The following is a 19,049-nucleotide window of genomic DNA, read 5'->3' on the forward strand; positions in this document are numbered from 1 at the left end:
TCGCTTCCGCATCTCCTTCTTTTACTTCTTTCCTTTCCCTATTTACCCTTCGTCATATATGAACTCGTACTTATGCTCCCCTGCTCCATCTCGGATCCCAAATCGAACCGCCACCGCCACCGCCACCACCACCATTGTTGTATGATCTGATGTCCCAATACAAACTCTATGCCCCCGACCCGCTCAATCACCGCACATGCATATGCCGGCTTCGCTGGCACACACGGCCCGGTAGACTACTGCTTATCCATAGGCAAGTGAACGAGGGTACGAGGACCTCTGTGAAAAGAGAGCAATGGTGTAGAGTACGCAGATTTGCACGCGGCGAGAGCAATATGCTAGTACCTTACGACGCTTCCTTGCCGCCGCGCGACGCGGGCGTGGTCACTGTGAAACCCGAGGACTACTACGTGCATGCATGTAATTATACTAGATAAGCAAGAGGCTGCAAAAGTGGCAGCAGCAACAGCAACAACTGCGCCCGCAGAGGCGAGCGCAGGAACACAAGAACATGGGTGATCAACGAAACGAAACGAAACGAAACGAAACGAAACGAAACGAACCGAACCGAAACGGACAAAAACGAAAAGAAACGTGAGTGCGTGAGGTCAACGGACGGAGATGCGGATGGCCGAGTGAGGGGGGTATGCAAGCATGCGTATACGTATGTATGTTATGTATGTGTGTGTGCGAGTATGTATATACATGTGTATGGGACGACGGGACGATGGGACGATGGGACGACGGGACGATGGGACGATGGGACGACGGGACGATGGGTGCTAGGTCGTATGCTGTACGTGAGGTGCCAAAAATACAATGGTGAGAGGTCGAGGTGGGCCGATCAGAACAAAGACGCGGGGGGCGCAGACAAAGACGCGACGGAACGGGGCAAGGCGATAGCGGTGGCGGATCCAAACTCGATACGGAACAGAGACACAGACGCAGGGAGGGAGAGTGCGAACAAGCGAGAAGCGAGAACGGCAGAGCCAGGGCGGAGGGGCGGGCGGGCGGGCGGGCGGGCGGGCTCAGGCGTCGCGGATGTTGACCTGCACGAAGAGCGTCGAGAACAAATACTGCGAGAGCTGCGCGTCGTGGAGCGGCAGATGGCGGAACCCTACAAACATCACCAAAACGAAATACAGTCAGCTATCCGTCCCCACACGCAGTTCAAAAAGAAAGAAAAAAGGGGGGAGGGGGGGAAAGAGGGAGACACCACCGACGCACCTTCCTGCAGGCTCCCCAAGCTCACGCAATGCACCGCAAGCGGCTCGCGCTCGTCCTCGCCCTCCTCGCGCACCGCGAACCGCACAAACACAAGTTCGCGCATCCCGCCGACGCAGTCGAACGGCAGGCTCAGCGCCTCCTCCCACACGGGGTTGAACCCGTTGTTCTTCACCACGCCCGTCTTGTACGACACCACCCGCGCCGTCGTCGCGCCCGCGGAGGACGAGGCGGCGGCGGGGGCAGGAGCAGGAGCAGGAGCAGGAGCAGGAGAGGAATGGGAGGAATGGGGAGGAGAGGTCGCGGGCGCGTACGTGACGCCCGCGGCGCTCGCGGTGGGCGGGATGAAGGGCGTCTGCGTCCAGTCCGGCACGTGCACGGAGACCTCGACGAACGGGTCGATGACGGACTTGTCGAGCACCTCGCGGCCGTGCGCGTCCTTCGGCCTGGGCAGCTGCTGCGCGGAGATGATCTGTGCGTCGAAGGAGGGGAGAAGTCGCGTCAGCGAGGGAAAATGGGAAAACAAAACGAGGCGGGGGACGCACGGTCACGTCGAGGAAGTGTTTCGTCCGTTTGCCCAGGAGGTCCTTGTCCGCGGACGAGCGCAGCGCGAGGGGCTTGAGGACGTACCCGGACCTGCCGTTGCGCTGGAACATCGCATGGTTGATCATATACCCCAGATCTGCGCAACACACATGAGCGCCCACATCCAAAAAAGCAATAAAAATAAAAATAAAGGAGGGCGCGGACGCACCGAACGTCTGCCAATTGATCGCCACCAGCTGCGCGCCCGCCGACCAATACCGATGCGGCTCATAATTCGACGAGCTCAGCCGGAGGCCCTTCGGATACACGCGCACGACGTGCATGCGCGTGTGCTTGATCAGGTCCGCCATCGCGCCCTGGCGGAACATCTTGTTCGCGGTGTTCTCCGAGAGCGAGAAGACGTGCTCGGGCGCGTACTGCTCCTTCTTATTCAGCCCGCGGCACTTGACGCCGACGGTGTACACGAGCAGGGACACGAGCGCGAGCGACATGCGCGCCTTCGAGCGCTCGGCGGGCGGGGCGCGCCCGGAGGTCGAGGAGGCGGAGGAGGGCCGCCGCGCGCTGGGTCTGTGTCGCGAGAGGGCGTGTCGGGCTTTGTTGAACTCCTGCTTCAGTTCTGGGATGCAGAATTTGGATGAGTGCTCGTTCGACGAGAAACATATCGCGGAGAGCGGCTCACCGGACAGGACCTCAGAATCGGTCGATGAGGTTTCGGACGTCGTCGACGACTCGGTCTCGACAGCCAGCTCCTTGTTGCGCATCCCCTCGCTCTCGGACACATACAAGTTCTTCGCCTGCAAACAAGCCCCACGCGTCAGCGCTTGTCCCATCCGGCCACCAAAAACGACGAAACGCACCTTCAACAGCACCCTCCCCTTGAGTTCCTCCGGGCTCGGGAGCACCTCGATCTTGGGGCGCCCCTCGGGCGGCGCGCTGACGAGCGCGTCCCCAAACACCTCGCGCATGATCGCGACGAGCATCTCCTGCTGCGGAATGCTGCAGTGGACCTCGGCGGAGATGATGATCGGGTACGGGGAGACAACGAAGGCGTACTTGGCGATCGCCTGGCAGACCTCGCGCAGCGCGACCTTGGAGGTGAGCGTCTTGCCGTGGTAAATGACCGGCTCGGCGTCTCCGTCGTATATGTCCACTGCGGCACGTGAAACGACCGAAATCAATATTAATATTAGAAAACATGCAATAAAAATCAGCGACTGAGAGAAAAGCGAGAACGCACGCTCGACGCTCCGACAGCTGTGTAACAGCGCGCGTATATAGCCCTCGACGGTGCTGACGCCGACGAGCTGATGGCCGACCAAGTACGTGTTATGCGACGACGAGATGTAGTACTCGGAGAGCGGGCGGGTCATGTCGTGGTGGATGCCGCGGTTCTGGTCCGCGAAGGCGGAGTTGTCGGTGGAGAGGAGGAAGGAGGTGAAGCCCTCGAGGGTGAGGACGGCGGCGGACGAGGAGCGCGGCGGGCTTGGGGAGGGCGGCGGCTGGGACGCGGACTCGTCCTTGAGTGCGAACTCGATCGGGAGCTGGGGGACCTGATCGGCGTCCCTCGCGCCGGTGTAGTACGCGAAGATGCGCTCCAGATCCGCCTCCGACGCGGTCGACTGCCGGACCCGCAGCACAAACACACGAAAACAGCCCGTCAGACCCAAAAAGGAGATCCGGTCGACGGATGATGGCCCACCTTCTGGTGCTCGCGCATGAAGTACTCGAACACGCCAAAGTTGAACGTCCCGCCGTGCACCGCGCACAGCTTCTTGTACAGCCGCTCCAGCTCGGGCCGCGTCTTCAGCAGCTTCACGAACCGCTGGAAATCCGCAAAGTCCAGGAACCCGCGGTTCTGCACGTCCGCTTGCTGCGCGTCGTCGTCGTCCCCGTCAACACACAGTAGATACAAAAACAAGAAACGCACCTGGAATCGCCGCAGCAGGTCCTCCCGCGACGGATTGATGTTCAGTCTCTTGCACAGCGTCTCGACGTCCTCAAAATAGAGCCTCTGGTCCGCCTCCTCGTCCGCGCCTTTCCAGTACTGCTTCTCCCACACGGCCTCCCGCAGGTCCACGTTCCCGAGCCCCGTCATGAGCGCCTGCCGCATGGCGTACAGCTTGCGCAGCGTGAGGTCCCACATATTGTAGACGTCGCGCGAGGGCGCGACGACGTGCCACGTCTTGTACTGCCCGTCGAGCGTGTAGATGATCGTCAGCCAACGGCTCTCGTGGTCCTGCGAGAGCTGGAACTGCTCGCGGTAGTAGCGCGCATCGGCCCCAGAGCGGAGCTCCTTGATGTTCTCGATAGGAACTGCACGGCCAAGACGCGCATCGATGCGGTCAGCAAGCGCCGAGTGCTAAAAAGGACGGGAAAACGAAAGAGGAGGGAGAGAGACGCACTGATCCTGTGTTTCTTGCCCTCCCAGATGATCTGGCCCTGATCAGGGTCGAGCCTGAACACGACGCGCTTCTGCTTCTTCGCGGAGACCTTGATCATGGGCGTGCCCTGCTGCAGCAGCTGGGGCACCGCGACGTCCGCGATGGACGCCGGCTGCGCGAGGGGGCCCGCCGCGCGCGCGTGTACCTGGCTCGGGGACTCGACGACAGGGCTCATCTGCATGCTCGTGCTCGTGCTCGCTCTGGTGCTCGCCTTGCGGAGGATGTGTGCGGGTGGTACGACGTCGGTGCTGCCGGTGCCGTGGATGCTGTCGCTGTCGCTGGCAAATGCGCGGTCGCTGCCGTCTGGAGAGAAAACGAGCCGCGGGCGAGGCGGGGGGGCGTCTGACATGCTCCGCGCGTGGCCTTTCCTTTTCTGGCCCCCGCGCGCGTGCTGTTCCTCCTGGCCGTGCCCGCCACCGCCACCGCCGCTGCTCGCCTTGCTGCCGCTGAACCGCCACGACTTGGACCGCGCGACCGTCTGCACCCCGCTCGCCAACGACGCCGACGCGCCCTCCTTCACGCTCATCAGCGTCCGCTTCAACGACGACAGCCGCCGCACCCCCGCGCCCCCCTCGCTCCTGCTCCGCCCGTGTCCGCGCCCCTCCCCCTCCCCCTCTCTCGCGCCCTCTCGCGCATTCCCTCCCGCGCCCTCCGTCCTCTCGCCCTCCCTCACAGTCACGATAGCCACCGCCGCCCCGCGCGCCGCCGCCGACATCTCAAGCAGCGACGCCTTGAGCTCCGGGCGCGGCTGCCCGCGGCTCGTGAGCAGGTTCGCCGCGCGCTGCAGCGTCCGCTTGCCGTGCTGGTAGTGCTGGTAGTGCTGGCCGTGATACGCGTGCTGTTGCGGGTGCCGGTGGTGCGGCCCGCCGCCGCCGTGGCTGCCGTCGACGGGGCCTACGCCGTCCGCGCCGCCCTCGGCCGCCGGGGGTATCGTCATGCTATGCTATGCTATGATATGATATGCTGGGTGCCGGTGAGTGCTCGTTGTGGCTGCTGTGGTTGTGAATTTGTGTGTGCTGGTGTGGTGGAGACGGGTATGGGCGTTGCAGCGCGGGTATGGCAGGGGTGGAGATGGAGGAGCGGTCCTGTCAAGCGTGCGCGCGGGCGCGCGGGGTCGAGGCGCAGGGCGGCAAGGGCGGTCGTCGTGGAAGCAGGAACGGGACGACGCAAGCGTCCGGTGAGACACGCAGCCTCGCGATCTAGCCCTCCGTGATAGTACGATGCGCGGCGAGTCACAGGCGAGACGAGGCGAGGCGAGGCGGGAAGAGGAGGGACGGGCGAGCAGACAAGCGGGGAGAAGAGAGAGCGGTGGTTCAGGTCCAGGATACTTATAACCAGCACGCCGTCCCTAGCTAAGTTATAAGCAGCTGGGTCTCGAGCTTGATCCCTTTTGTGCGAGAGTCCCACCCCGCGCGCGGCCCTAACCTATGTAACCTGCTTTCCTGGACCACAAAGAGCCCCCCGTTCCCTCAAAGGCGGTGGGGTGGTGGTAATATAGGCGTCTGAGTCACCCCGCATCCGGACGGAGAGACAAAGGGCGGCGCTAAATAACGAGGTGACTCCGTGAAAGGACACGGCGCGGCCGGGTCCAGTGGGCCAACACATAGCGTAAGTAGGCACTGCACTGTCCTGTGTTGTGTGCGTGCACGGTGGATCTGGTGATGCCGCCCAGTAACAACCAGTCAACAGTTGACATCTACGCCGCTAAGCCATCAAAGTTGGCGCCCGCCCGGCGCCCACGGTGGTCGGTGCACGGATCTCCGTCTGTCTCGATGCATGTCTGCCTGCCTGCTTGCCTGCCTGCTGCTGCTGCCCCATCTCATCCCATCCGCTGAGACAACTGCCATTCACAAGTAAGTACTCGACAGCGCGCTGCGGGCTCAACGTGTCCCTGCAGCGTCGCAGCGTGCTCGGCGCTAGCTCCCGGCAGCTCCGGGCACTCTCCGGGCATGGAACAAAGAGCCGATTGGGATCTGAGCACTGGCGCTTGCGCCTGGGAAGCTTCTCCAGGCTTCTCCCTCAGAAGTCGAGGGCGAGGGACCGCACCTCATATCCGTCGACGAGCTTCTCGGGCGAGACGCCGAGTCACGAGCCGCCGCACCGGCCTGGCTGCATGCCAGGCTGCGCGCACGTTTGTCCCGTACGAGCATGCACACGGTACAGTCATAGGCTCACAGCCCTCGCGCAGATACGTGGTAAGCACATATAAGTATAAGTATACTTTGGCCACGGGACCGTTCGCTATCGCAGACGCCTTGACGGAGCGGTGCAGTGCAGAGGCGACGCTGTCTACTCAATGCAGAGGCGGTACGATAGAAGTCACAATCTGGAAAGCGCAAAAATAACACACCACGAACATGGGCGCGCGCACGCATGTGATAACGCACCAACGACACATCGAGCCGCCCTAGGCCGCCCTCGGGATCCCAGCGGGGTACCGAGCTAACTTACATCGAGCACCCCCTCGGAGCATCCCCGGCCCCGCAGCATCCAATCAACGCGGCGTGTATCCCTTGATCTGGCATCGCAATAAGTCAAGTCATAGGAGGTTATAGGAGTCAGGACAGGCTAGGACACTGCCAGGACCCAAGTCGGGATGCCCATAGCTGGGCCCGGCGATCACGCTGTCCACGGATCCAGAGACCAAAGGAGCATCAGGGCGTAGTGCACCGCCAGTCACATAAACGCACCGCATCGCGAGCGGGTCGTCGCCCCAGGTTCCCCACACGCCATGCAGGGCCGGTGAGCCTATGTCCACGAGCACGTAACCGCGGAGAGCCCAGACATGCCAGGAACTACGCCCGAAGCCGCGTCACCTCCAGTCCCCAGTCCAATGTGACGTACGAGCGTCCTGCGAGCGTCCTACGAGCGTCCTGTCCTATTCCAAGACGGACCAGTGGCCACTGGCGCAGCAGCCAAGATCGCGTCGAACCGGGCCGCGGCAAAGCATCCATATCCAGCAAACATGACACTTACACTACCGTACTTATGCCGTGACGCCCTTTCGGACAGCGGCGTCGCACATCGATCGGCAGGACGGCCCCGCAAGCTCCTCGGGGCGGAGAATCCCGAGCGGGCGGTGGTCGACGTAGACGCGGCGCAGGCGAGCACAGAACAGACCAGCTTACAGCGTCAGACGGAAACGGAAAGAGCGCGTCCATAACGAGAATGGACATCAGCACCAGAACCGCCGTCCAATGGGGCGCCGTACCGCGTCCAGCCCTCATAAGAAAAGCCAGCTCGGCACCTTCACGACCAACGTTCATGCATTCACGATGATGCAGTCGACCGGCCCATGATCCACCATGTATGCACACCTGGAAACAGCCCGGAGCAGTCCGCGAACCCAGCATAGGTTATATTGCTCCTTCCTTCCAAGCAGCGCGAAGTACGTATGTCTGTGCGAAAGCAGAACCAAGAGCCGAGATGAATGGAATGGCAGCACGGAGGACCCGTTGACATCCACTGCGCCGGACGAGACGCCATGAGCGATCGCACACTGGACGAGTACCGCCCCGGTGCTGCAGCTGCGATCTGGCATGGTCGCACTACGCCCATCAGCCTAGTTCCACATCTGCCGTTCGTCAAAACATCCTGAGGCTCCGTCATGCCATATTCATAGGCTGAGATCAAGCATCAACGTCCGTCGACGCATATATCCGCCCACACGAGGCGATCCGCAGCGCTGAGCGAGACCGAGCCAGTAGAGAACGGAGCGCCGACGGCCCTTACTTGGCTCACCGAGCAGCACTCTGGCCAGATCGTCAAGGTGAATGAAGGCCTTTCCGAGGACATCGTAGCGAGGCTGGCTGGGCTGAACCGTGTTGAGCCGAGCCCGATGGTACAGGGGCAGACGACTGAATGCGGATGCCTGGCCGCAGCAGGATACATAGTGGCATGATCAGCACTTTACGGCGGGCGGCGTCGGCGGCGTCAATGTCCCGGCGCACAGACGCTCGAGAAAATTGGCGTCAGATGTCGCTTGGCCAGTTGTGCCGCTTTCAAGTAATGTGCGTGTGCGAGGCTTGAGCATGCCGCCGTGGGGAACATGACAGTCAAAAGGAATGCGCGTGGTTGGCCGCGGGCCGCGTCATTCAGAAAGGGGCTGCGAAGGACGACTATGAACCGCGCAGTGCCAGATGCACAGCGGATGCTGGCGGATGATGGATCGACGAGACCAAAATCTGAGGCACAAGGGCGCCGGCGCGTCCGTCTGACGATTTCATACGATCGCTCGAATGGACAATCTAACGACGAGTCGATGTCGGCAGTATGTCGGCATCCGGAGGAGGGGCTGGATGCGTGATATATACGTAGCTGCGCATCTTGCCAAACGAGTCGTGGAAATCTCGTGGAGGCAGGCGTGCCGACACGCGCTGCGTGCGTCCTCGAGGACGCGGAGATAGATGCCATTTTGGGAGTTGAGGTTCAGAGGTGGGGGTTGGGTCTTCATGAGTACATATGTATGGGCGGCCGGAGGGAATGTGGCCCGAGAGGAGAGCTCTCGGCGTGGCCACGCACGGCGTTGCTTAGCACGTGTAGAGGACGGCGTGGGTGTGGACAGAGAGAAGGGCTGCTGAAAGGCAACTTTCCAAAATCCTCATCCCAGAGCCAGGAGCGAGAGAGGTAGGACTGGGGAGGCGTCGAGCAGAACAACAGAGAGAAAACCCGAGAAACACATGCACGACGTGGTCGAGCTCGAGGACGGCGTTGCAGCCGGCCGCGTGACGTATTTACGCCTATTTACCTACCCTCGCCTCCTACCACCTCGACGTCCACCACCATGTCTGCCAACGCCAGACCCAACTCGAGCGAAGACATCGTCGCACAAAAGGTAAGTGAAAGAGGTCGCTTTCCCGGTTGAAACCACGCATCTGACCCGCGCATACCAACTTTTGCGTAGTATGACCGCTGTCGTAGGTGTTCCCGTTTCGCTCCGCGCTGTACTTGTCTCACGAAACCAACCGGCGGACTACGCTTTGGACTCTTAATTTTTGTTTGACCGCGTTACCGCGTGAAACGACGGCATGCTGCTCTGGATGGGACCTCTGTTGTAGTCGCGGACCTGATCGTGAAAGCGTGCGTTTCTCTCCTGCGTGTTCTTTCGTCGGGTGCGCTGACGAACGCGTTGCGCGGCGTGCGTGTCGCACATATACAGCGGCATCGGGTTCAGCGTGGGCGTCGTCGCCTCCGTCATCCTCTTCCGCCGTGCGTGCATTTGCTCCCTCCCCCTCTCCCGCCACCCCTCTCAGCCCACGTTCCCGAGGCGCCCCTCGCCCTCTCCTCCGCCCTCGCCCTGGCTATTCAATGGCAGCCTGGGACAGTTCCGTGCCGGGTGATGGCTGACACTCATGTGCACTCTCTTCTAGGACGCGCATGGCCGATCGCGCTCACGACGGGTTTCGGCGCGGGCGCTGCGTACGCGGACTGCGACCGGTCGTTCAATCCCGCGAGGATAGCGGGCGTGCGGGTGCTCAAGGAAGAGAGCAAGTGATCTGAGGGTGGGACGCGACTTGATTGCTTGGCGGATGAGGGCGCTGAGGTTGAGGCGGGCACGGTCGGGATTCGGCGTGTGCATAATGGCAGGCGGTAGGCCGCTCACAATAGACGAGCAGAGCGGACAGCGCGATAGACGCATCGTATCGTGCCTGAACTATCGTTTTTCTCCAACCCTCAAAACCGCCGTCACATCGTTATGTTTAATTCTGGGCGATCACGATGGCGTCAAAAGTCACACTCATGCCCGCACGCTATCGGTCTTTTTCAAACCCCTCTCCTCCGCCGTCTTCCTTCTGAGAGTGCGAGTGAGAGTGAGAGTGAGAGTGCGGCTCGCCGTCGACCTTGCGCAGGTCGAGGATCCGGCCCTCGCCCTTCTCGTGCGTGCGGGAGATGGTGCGCTGGGGTTTCCCCTGCACCAGGCGCTCGTAGAGCACCACTGCGGGCGCGGCGCAGTGGGGTGTATGTGGTCAGGCAGACGCGAGCGATTTGAGTCCGAAGGCGTCGGTCCACGGTGGAGAAAAGATTCCGGTTCGGCGTGAGCAAAGTCAGCGTGCGGGACTTAAGGGCGGGGAGCGACGGGGAAGGAGGTACGGACGAGAGGATGCGACTATGATGGGGATCGTGATGATGATGGTGCGCAGGCGTTTTCCCTGCGGCGAGAGTTTTTGAGAGGCCATCGTCGTCGGTCTTGGTGGCCACTGTCAGTCAAGTCCTGTCGACTTTGAGCCGAGGAGCGGAGCGGTGACGACGTCCGACGTGACAAGACGTGATGGACGCGCTCGTCACGGTGTCGTCACATGCGCGACTCTGCCGGCCAAGTCCCCGACTCGACGTCAGCGCGTCTCAGAAATTAGAACATAACAAATGGCTCCAAGAGCATCTCCCAAGAAACGAGCTGCCAGGACGGCCTCGTCTGCACCTACGAAGAGGTCTGCTCGCTCGAAGCCTGCTCGCGCGAAACGAAGCCCGACTCCGGATGATGCGGAGCTCGAGTCGAGTGACGACAATCACGAAGACGAAGACGCTGGTGATGAGTTTAGGGAGGAGCTGGATAGCGACGCTCTCGACGAGGACGACGTGGACGACGTGGACGAGGATTATGGGAGCGAGGACGCGGGAACGAAGAAGCGTAAACGCACCTCGCCGACCAAGGGGAAGGTGAAGAGCGCGCGGGCTCCGAAACGGTCAGCGAAACGAAGGCGCGACGCGTCCGACGAGGACGAGGACGAGGACGCGGATGCGGCCGGGGTGACACTCGCTCCAGGGCAGGTCATCGTTGGCACCGTCGTCCAAGCGCCCAAAAGCGGTCGCGGTACGTGTGCTCTTGTGCTCGAAGCACTGGTCATCTCTTCTGAACACTTTCTTTACCGGTCCTTCCCCCTATGTCTGATGCATACTTCGGTGCAGTTCCGCCCGGTCGGATATCCCAAAACACGCTGAACTTCCTCGCCCAGCTCAAGGACCCGGAATGCAATGACCGCGAATGGTAAGAGAGCCCTATCTATCTCATGATCACACTTCAGTTGTAACTTGACTCACATTCATATATTCCCCCCAGGTTTAAACTACACGGTATGTTTGACACGTCATATCTATCTTTGTGCATTTTCTGACCATGGCCCCCTTCGACAGAACCCGTCTTCCGTCTCGCGGAGAAAGAATGGAAAGCTTTCATCGAGAAGCTCACCGACTTGATTGTCGAAGTTGATACGCAGATCCCGACACTGCCACCCAAGGACGTGATCTACCGAATATATCGTGACGTACGTTTGATCTTCCCCATTGATCCTACTATTTCGTACTCTATCATCCACCCTATGCCTCATATCTGGGCTTTGTACTGATTGCCGCGCGACAATGCGGTAGGTTCGCTTTAGCAACGACAAGACGCCGTACAAGACCGGATTCACCGCGACCTTTTCGCGGAGCGGGCGGAAGGGTATTTTTGCTGGGTGTATGTATCTTTTTGTCTGTCACCCTTACTGTGATTGACCTTGTGCACTTGCAGACCATATGTGCGTTCCCTTCCTATCTGTATAACAAACAAGAACAGACAGGGCGCTGACTCTCGCTGACTCTCGCCCAGACATGGCGAGTATATTCGAGGTTTCTCGATGCTTCTAGGCCCGAGTAGCTGAGCCGTTCCTATGCGTTGCTGTTTCTTCATGTGCTCAGTGGAACCGGGAGGCGGAAGTCTCCTCGCGGCGGGATCATGGGCTCCTGGCAAGAACGAGCTGGCTACGATCCGGTACGTACTCGCCGCCCTTATTTTTCTCTCTCTGTCCCCGACCGAGGCCCTGACCCTTTCCACCCACCGCGTGGGCGCAGCTCGCATCTACAGCACAACGCGTCGCGCCTGCGCCAGGTTATCTCCGCCGAGGCGTTCGTCGCACGTTTTGGCGAGCCGGCTCCGCATCCGAAGGGCGCGCGGAGGAGCATATTCGGTATGGAGGATGAGCTCAAGGTCTCGCCCAAAGGCATCGACAAGACGCACAAGTGCGTTGACCATTCCCCCACTTATTAATCTACCACCACTGAAGCCGAATTTTTGCGCGTTGCATCAGAAACATCGATTTATTGAAGTGCCGGTCATTCGTAGTCGTTCACAAGTGCGCATTATTTCCCAAAGCCTCCCTTCCTGAATGAATGGTTCACACCTTCCATTGAACGACGCTCAGGTTCACAGACGAGCAGGTCCTCCGAGCCGATTTTGGGCAGAAGCTAGCGGAGGTCTTCGAGGTCGCTAAGCCTCTGGTCTACTGGTGCGTGCTTTCTTCCTTTCTGCCTTGTGTGACCAGGGGGGCATTTTCCATCTCATGATTCGGCCTTGCGTGCAGCCTCAATGACTATATGACGGTGGGCATTGAAGACGAGGAAGCGGAAGGGGAAGGGGAAGGGGAAGAGGAAGAGGAAGGGGAAGGGGGAACGGAAGGAGAGTAGAGCAGACAAAGCCTCATTGCGCGTGTACATCACAGTCTCGCACATGATTCTATGTTGGTTATATTCGTGAGTTCGTTGCCTATCTCATTGGACCATGTCTATCGGTATCTAGGCTCGGCTTGATGCAGGGCAACAAAGTTCGTTGGGCTTCTACTGCAGGTGTAGCGTCACGAATTGTTGTGCGTGCACGATAGTTTGAGCTCGTTCATCACGCACGATCGCCGCCGTACATGTTTGCTCGTCTCCCAAGGCGTTGGAGCCTTACAGTGAGTGCCACTTATCGAGTGCCCCAGTACCTATCTTCCGTTCTCTCGACCACAGGAATAAGGCCCTCGTGAAGAGGATACAAGGCATTCCTCCGAATTGGTATATTTCGTATAAATTCCATAATATCACCTGAAGGTAAGTCACTGCTTGCTACTTCCCCACCCGCGCTGGGTTACTGTCACGGGCACAACACTCTCCAACTGATCCGCCCACTCCTTTGTCAATGTGTCGTGGTCCGTCCAAATATTCAAATCGAACTTTCCAACATGAGCCTGCATGTTCTCCCGTTGTATGAAAGACTGTATCGGTTGATTCTGGTGATCCGTCAATTCGGCTTTAACGAGAGGTAGTGGTGTAAGAAGAGCTCTGCTGTACAAGCTCAAATACTGAAGCTTTGGGAAGAGGATGTCTGGTTTGTGACCGTTTGCCTGCCCCCCTCTGCTCTCTGGGGTGATTGTCTTGCTGGAGAGCACGACGCAAACGAGGATGCTTGCACCTTTTATAAATGATCTGTATACCAAGCTCCGGGCTGATTCTAACACTTGGAAAGTCGAGATGTACGTTTTGGGAAATTCCACTTCAAGCTCGAACGACAACGCCGACAACTCCTGAATGTACAGTGTTTGCACGATTGTTCTTAAGGTTTCTGGGAAGTATAGTTCGTGTGTTTGTTGCGGAGAGTGGGCAGAATGGAGACAGAGGGAGGGATTATGTGCAGGAGGATAAAAGCGGTCTATATGTCCTGGATCGGGGGCATCAACGGATGTCCACCCGCATATATACAGGCGTCCATACAAGCTACGGCGATCAATGAGAAGAGTGCGCAGAGGCGATGCATCCCCTGACTTGCCACCATGTCTCTCAAGGAACGGGATGAGCACGTCGTGGAATCCATTGTAGCTAAACTCGGAGAAGTTCAGATGAACCTGAGATGTTTTAGGGATCTGAATGCTTCCAATCACAATGATACATATCGGCCATGAGCCTTCCAAGACAAGGTGTGATAGGCGCGAAAAATTGACAACAGGGCGTCTCATATGAGTAGACAATGCTGGCTGGGGGGATGATGGGAAATATTCATCGATATGTAATGATACTAGATGCTGCATGTTTGCTAGTCCATCGAAAAAATCGTCTTCTGATAAGGAGAGGGGCTGTGTCCCCTTTGGCAGCGATATCGACAAATTCGACAGATTACGCCAGAGTGAACAGGACCAAGGGAATATGAATCCACGAAAGAAAGCTGATTGAAGGCGTGGGGCGTCAAGGCCAAAAAGGTCCGGAGGAAGACGCGGGAGGTCTTCTTCATCCCACTGCAACGTATTCTCCAGTTTTACACGTTCTAGAACTGGCATAGGGGGTGTAAGTACCTGCATGACGGATGCGATCATCTCGTCCGCCCCGCCCAACTGGAGATCCATTAGCTGCAGCCTGTGAGTAAAAGCCACATGCCGAACAACCGACATGGTTTCTTCCGAGTCGATGGAGTGCTCAGCTATGATCAACGGTGTCTTTTTGGCACGTAGGATTATTTCCTGGGTCCACTTTTCGCCGTTATTTAAGACAACACTTGTCCAGAGTCTCGCATCGCCCAAAGCAACCTGTCTCCGGTAACTGCAGACATGAGAAACCTTGATCCACCCCAAGTCCTTGTAAGGCATCCCTGGCACTTCAATGGCTGCTAAAACAGAGAAGATGCGGGCCAGTAGTTCGGGACGAAGACACGACGCGAAAGACAGTCTATTGCGCCACATGCGAACGGAGGATAGCACTGTTTACAGTGCGACGATTTCTTCATCGAAACAGGAGCAAGAGATCCTCATGGTGCCGGTAGTAGAGGATGCGGTGAGCGTGTCAAGAGCATTGAATCTTGAGCTCGCCGCATCATTCCAATATTGCAGCGCACTAAGTGCGGTCGCAGGTTAGCATCAATGACATCTAGCGAGACCAGAACGTGAAATTACTTTGAGCTCATTTTAATCCTCGCTTGGATCTTGATTCGATGAGGATGGAGGAAGGGCGTTCTGCAGAAACTCGTTGAAACCGACTATATGTTCCGGATTAGGAAATTTTAGGACTTGGTTTCTTTTGGAAGATTGAATGAGTATTGGGCAATTCTGAGACATTACGGAGCAGATAGACTATTGATACAAGCTGATGGAACAAATGCAGAGTGTAATGAGCACTGAAAATGTTCGGAGCTACTGCCTGATGAGAACGCATCGACCGTCCGGGATGTCGTCGTAATTACCACCGTCAACCGACACAACCCACCCAACGCCTCTTTCCATGACCTTCAGCCTATGACCCTTAAACTTGCCGTCTAAAGCGACGATCTCATCGCCTTTGCCGTTAGGCGGAACGGGTACAAGATATTGGACAGGCACAGTGAGCGTTTGTGGAGGAGATTTGTCCATCTGGATTACGGCCACCGTCGACAGATGCTCGGATTGAGAGTCAGCTACACTCTCAACAGTGCCCGTCTGGCCTTCGTGTGCACCATCGGACCAATTTGGCATTCCGCCATCTCCACGGGTGCCCTTGAGTTGTACTACCATCCCCCGTTTAGCATGGACAATTATCGACGGATCCGTCAGCCAGTTCTTGTCGAGCTCTAACGAAACGAAGAAGTTGAGCAAGCAGGCAACCATAGAGGCGAGGCCAAATGTATTGGAATAATGACTTACCAGAAGTGCGGTATGGGTAGTCGTATGATCCTGACCCTCCAGGAGTTTCAGCGGCCATGTCACCTTGGAAGATGCCGACAGGCGTCTTTGCACTCCAAGTTGATCCATATGATGTCACGGCGGGTGTTGCTACCATTCCGGGAGTCTGAGCACTTATGTAACCAGGTGTAGGTGCCTGTGTGGATGGCGTTGAGGCTATGGACAGCAGCCTCGTCGAAGCGACGTACCCATTCTTCTGTGGCCCAAGCCGACACCTGTGGAGTGGCTCCTCCCCAGTTTGTTCGTCCAGGCGTAGCCCCTCCCCAAGCAGTGTTACCGGGAGCTTTTGGTGTCGAACCCCCCCATTGGTCGCTCCATCCTGAAGGTTTCGGTGTCGCACCACCCCAGTTACCAATGCTCTGCGGGTTTGGTGTCCGTGTTGAGGTGTTCCACGCAGGTGTGCGACCACCGTCCTGCGCGTAAGGATTTGGCGTTTTTGAAGACGAATTCCATGCGGGTGTACGACTACTATGATCTGCGTAGGGATTTGGTGTTCGTGATGTAGTCCATCCGGGCGTGCGACTTTGGTTATCTGCATAAGGATTCGGTGTCCGCCCTGAGGCGCCCCACGCCGGTGCCGGTGTACTATTGGGGTTTGCTCCTCGAGATGCGAAGTAGTCATTTCGTGGAGGTCCCATGCTGGAGTAACCACTTTCGAGAGGTTCTAGACTACCATTTGGACTGAGAAATAATTATTCAGCTTTATCCTCTCATTCATAGACATAACTTACTTTCTCCGCTTCACCTTGTCTTTATCGATAGTGATGACCTTGTTGCCTGTGTTAAGCTCTACACGCGCAACAGGTCCGTTAGTATCTTTGATAGAGCCAATATAACCCTTGTAGGGGCCTTTGACGACGGTGATCGCGACACCGATGAGCCTATCTCTCGGACCTCTGCCAATGTTTCCGGAGCCCACCATGCCACCAGTCATAGCACCGTTAATCGCAGGATTCATTTTCGAAAGATCTGTTCCCGGCTTCAAGACCGAACCCTTCGGTGCGAGCGACGCCAAGGATCGTGCACGAGTAACGAAAACACCACCATTCTCAGCGATATCACGATTGTGGAGGAACGCAAAGAAGGATTGATGAGTGTGTAGAACCCGACCTTTCCGGCCCTGTATAAGAGTGTTCAGAATATCAACAGAGAGATCGGGAAGAGGGCCATACTTCTCCGTCGATCTCCTTCACATTGTCATGAATACGAAGTTCGTGACCCTCGGAATCAGTGGCAATTGCTCGATTCGAATCACGACGCATAGAGATCTGATGAGGCTGGACGAGGCGAACTTGGCCATTCTGATCTAAAACACGGAACGAATCAAGCTCTGTCTTGAAGATAACTCCAACAGTCTGAAGACTAACCCACAGATCAGCATGTATGGCAGAATCGGTTTGGGACATACTTACTCAAGCTGTACAAGATCATGCAGCTCGTAGTTTCCTACGATATTGGTTCCGGAACCGACTTCAGCAGCTTCCCGTAAGTCTTTAGAGAAGACTGAAACCTGATGATCAAATGAATGGTCTTAGACAGGCCAAATCGAGGAAGTGATGAACGAACCTCCTGCATCGACATGTCCGACAAGAAGGTGACGATGTTCTCTGCGACTGACACAACCAAGCCTGTCTCGTCAGCATTTTTGCCGGTCATCACCTTGACATGGTCTCCAGGCTTGAACCTCTTGCGAACGCTCCGCGCCGGAACCTGCACCTTCTGACCTTCCAAGTCGACACCTACTGGACTAACGATGACGATATCTTGTGAGATTGAGTCCACGACACCATGAACGCCTGATTGTTCGCCTTCAAACACCTCCACATGATCACCAGGCTGAAGGACTGCGATCGCTGCCTTTCGCGACGCCTCAGCGATAATTGATAGGTCGACGGTGTTTTCGCCCTCAGCGCCGTCCGCGCCCTTGGTGAATCGAGTAATTTCGTCGAGTGTCGGATTGACGTTCTCAAGAGAGAGCGCACTCAATCGGAAGTCTTTCTCGATGAACCCATCCTTGTATGTGTCGTTTTGAAACACATACACCTGATTCCGCTTTGAGACCATTTTGCGTCCGTAGACCTTGACAACCTCTTCGTAATTGAAGAAACGCTGTGGAGGGCGCATACCTGCCGACACAGCAGTTCCAACTTTTTTGCGCTTCTTACCGTCAATAGAAGCATCGTCCTTCGGATTCAAGTCTATACGCGGGATGAATTTGAGGCCGACTTCTTCTCCGTTCTCGGTGATGTCCATGACCTGCGCCAAGTCGCCTCCATACTTACCGCGCTTGATGCGTATCCAGCTTCCTGGCGTTACTGTCAAGTCCTGCTTTTTGATCTGGAGCAAACTGGCCATCTCTTCGATCGGAACGAGAATGATACCGCGGCTGGGGTAGATACCAACAAGTCCGTTGCATGCTTCTGTGACTTGCTTCGAGCTGCGCGCCTCGACGTAAATCATGCCTGGTAGAGAGTCGCGCTGGAAAGATGACAGAATTTGGAGCGGATGATTTGTATATTCAAGGTCGATGGCCTTGCGCATCAAGCTGAAGACAAGATCACGCTCTCTGCCGGGCTGAAGAGTATGTCAACGATAGACTAGAGTAAGCGAATGCTCCACTCACTTTACACCGCACTTGCCACAGGTTGGCATCATTCACAGATGGCATTAGTAGACGTTGCGGTACCTCGTTCATGTCGCCCGTGTAGCGGATTGCAGAGCGCTTGTACCGTTGACTATACCCCTCTGCAATGCGAGCCAGGTCCTGGTCATCCAAATCCTGTTGGCGTCTATCAAGACGCGCATGGTCAACAGCTCTGCGAGCGATGTCGTCCTCGTCTCCTTCACCACCGGGTTCCGCGATGAATTCGTCTGCGGGAAGCTATTAGACGAATTAACAGAGTGAAAGACTTGAGACCAACCACGCCCATATTCATCGTCTTCCTCCTCCTCCTCTTCATCCTCATTAACTTCAGCTTCAACATCGAGGAAGCGGTTGACGGCGGAACGTTTATGACGCCGCTGAATCCCAGCTCAGTATACATCTCAACACAGGACACCTGGCGTAGCACGCACTTTTGGCCGCTTGCGACCACGGGTCAAGCCCTCATCATCCTCATCTTCGTCCTCATCCTCCTCGTCCTCGTCATCCTCCTCGTCATCCTCCTCGTCCTCTTCTTCCTCATCATCATGGTCTCTTGTCTGCTGCTTGCCCTTCTTCCTCTCGTGTCGGCCCTGCTCTTGTCCCTGCTCCGTAGTTCCCTCGTCCTCAAGCCCAGCCACGGGGTCAGAGCTCTCATTTTGATACATTATGTCGTCTTCTAAGTCTGACATGGTGAAGATAGCGAAGAGGTGATAGGGTACAAGTGGCCGAGGAACAGAACTGAGTTGAGGTCAGGCGTGTTAC

At 57.3% G+C, this 19,049-nt stretch overlaps 7 protein-coding genes across 7 annotated transcripts; 3 read left to right on the forward strand and 4 right to left on the reverse strand.

The window, feature by feature from the left end:
* Positions 1–1,040: 1,040 nt before the first annotated feature.
* On the reverse strand, positions 1,041–4,320 carry HETIRDRAFT_235382 (uncharacterized protein; the record flags this gene model as incomplete). Its single annotated transcript, XM_009552702.1, has 9 exons — positions 1,041–1,117; positions 1,228–1,696; positions 1,770–1,906; positions 1,979–2,920; positions 3,008–3,252; positions 3,352–3,389; positions 3,470–3,640; positions 3,698–4,083; positions 4,173–4,320. Coding segments are annotated over 9 exons (2,613 nt in total), but the record flags the coding sequence as incomplete, so codon positions are not given.
* Positions 4,321–5,987: 1,667 nt separating this feature from the next.
* Positions 5,988–6,556, forward strand: HETIRDRAFT_429704 (uncharacterized protein; the record flags this gene model as incomplete). Its single annotated transcript, XM_009552703.1, has 2 exons — positions 5,988–6,064; positions 6,109–6,556. The coding sequence occupies 2 exons, from the start codon at positions 5,988–5,990 to the stop codon at positions 6,554–6,556; spliced, it is 525 nt and encodes a 174-aa protein (XP_009550998.1).
* A 2,438-nt stretch (positions 6,557–8,994) lies between these two features.
* Positions 8,995–9,705, forward strand: HETIRDRAFT_327697 (uncharacterized protein; the record flags this gene model as incomplete). The annotated part of the gene is made up of 5 exons (XM_009552704.1): positions 8,995–9,045; positions 9,115–9,127; positions 9,269–9,290; positions 9,370–9,419; positions 9,581–9,705. The coding sequence occupies 5 exons, from the start codon at positions 8,995–8,997 to the stop codon at positions 9,703–9,705; spliced, it is 261 nt and encodes an 86-aa protein (XP_009550999.1).
* Positions 9,706–9,891: 186 nt separating this feature from the next.
* HETIRDRAFT_411690 (uncharacterized protein) lies at positions 9,892–10,432 on the reverse strand. Its single transcript, XM_009552705.1, has 2 exons — positions 10,306–10,432; positions 9,892–10,146 (listed from the first exon to the last, which is right to left on the reverse strand). The coding sequence occupies exons 1-2, from the start codon at positions 10,385–10,387 to the stop codon at positions 9,962–9,964; spliced, it is 267 nt and encodes an 88-aa protein (XP_009551000.1). The 5' UTR covers positions 10,388–10,432; the 3' UTR covers positions 9,892–9,961.
* A 142-nt stretch (positions 10,433–10,574) lies between these two features.
* Positions 10,575–12,650, forward strand: HETIRDRAFT_327131 (uncharacterized protein; the record flags this gene model as incomplete). Its single annotated transcript, XM_009552706.1, has 11 exons — positions 10,575–10,796; positions 10,821–11,022; positions 11,118–11,196; positions 11,234–11,295; positions 11,343–11,473; positions 11,577–11,664; positions 11,850–11,958; positions 12,039–12,206; positions 12,275–12,319; positions 12,389–12,472; positions 12,548–12,650. The coding sequence occupies 11 exons, from the start codon at positions 10,575–10,577 to the stop codon at positions 12,648–12,650; spliced, it is 1,293 nt and encodes a 430-aa protein (XP_009551001.1).
* Positions 12,651–13,057: 407 nt separating this feature from the next.
* Positions 13,058–14,671, reverse strand: HETIRDRAFT_327031 (uncharacterized protein; the record flags this gene model as incomplete). Its single annotated transcript, XM_009552707.1, has 1 exon — positions 13,058–14,671. One exon carries the CDS (start codon positions 14,669–14,671, stop codon positions 13,058–13,060), a length of 1,614 nt encoding a protein of 537 aa, XP_009551002.1.
* Positions 14,672–15,118: 447 nt separating this feature from the next.
* Positions 15,119–18,952, reverse strand: HETIRDRAFT_327211 (uncharacterized protein; the record flags this gene model as incomplete). Its single annotated transcript, XM_009552708.1, has 10 exons — positions 15,119–15,531; positions 15,605–15,799; positions 15,828–16,324; positions 16,375–16,763; positions 16,816–17,005; positions 17,056–17,153; positions 17,210–18,217; positions 18,267–18,514; positions 18,565–18,664; positions 18,719–18,952. 10 exons carry the CDS (start codon positions 18,950–18,952, stop codon positions 15,119–15,121), a joined length of 3,372 nt encoding a protein of 1,123 aa, XP_009551003.1.
* Between the last annotated feature and the right edge of the window lie 97 nt (positions 18,953–19,049).

This window comes from Heterobasidion irregulare, assembly GCF_000320585.1.
Source record: "Heterobasidion irregulare TC 32-1 unplaced genomic scaffold scaffold_10, whole genome shotgun sequence".
In the NCBI taxonomy this organism is placed as follows: domain Eukaryota; kingdom Fungi; phylum Basidiomycota; class Agaricomycetes; order Russulales; family Bondarzewiaceae; genus Heterobasidion; species Heterobasidion irregulare.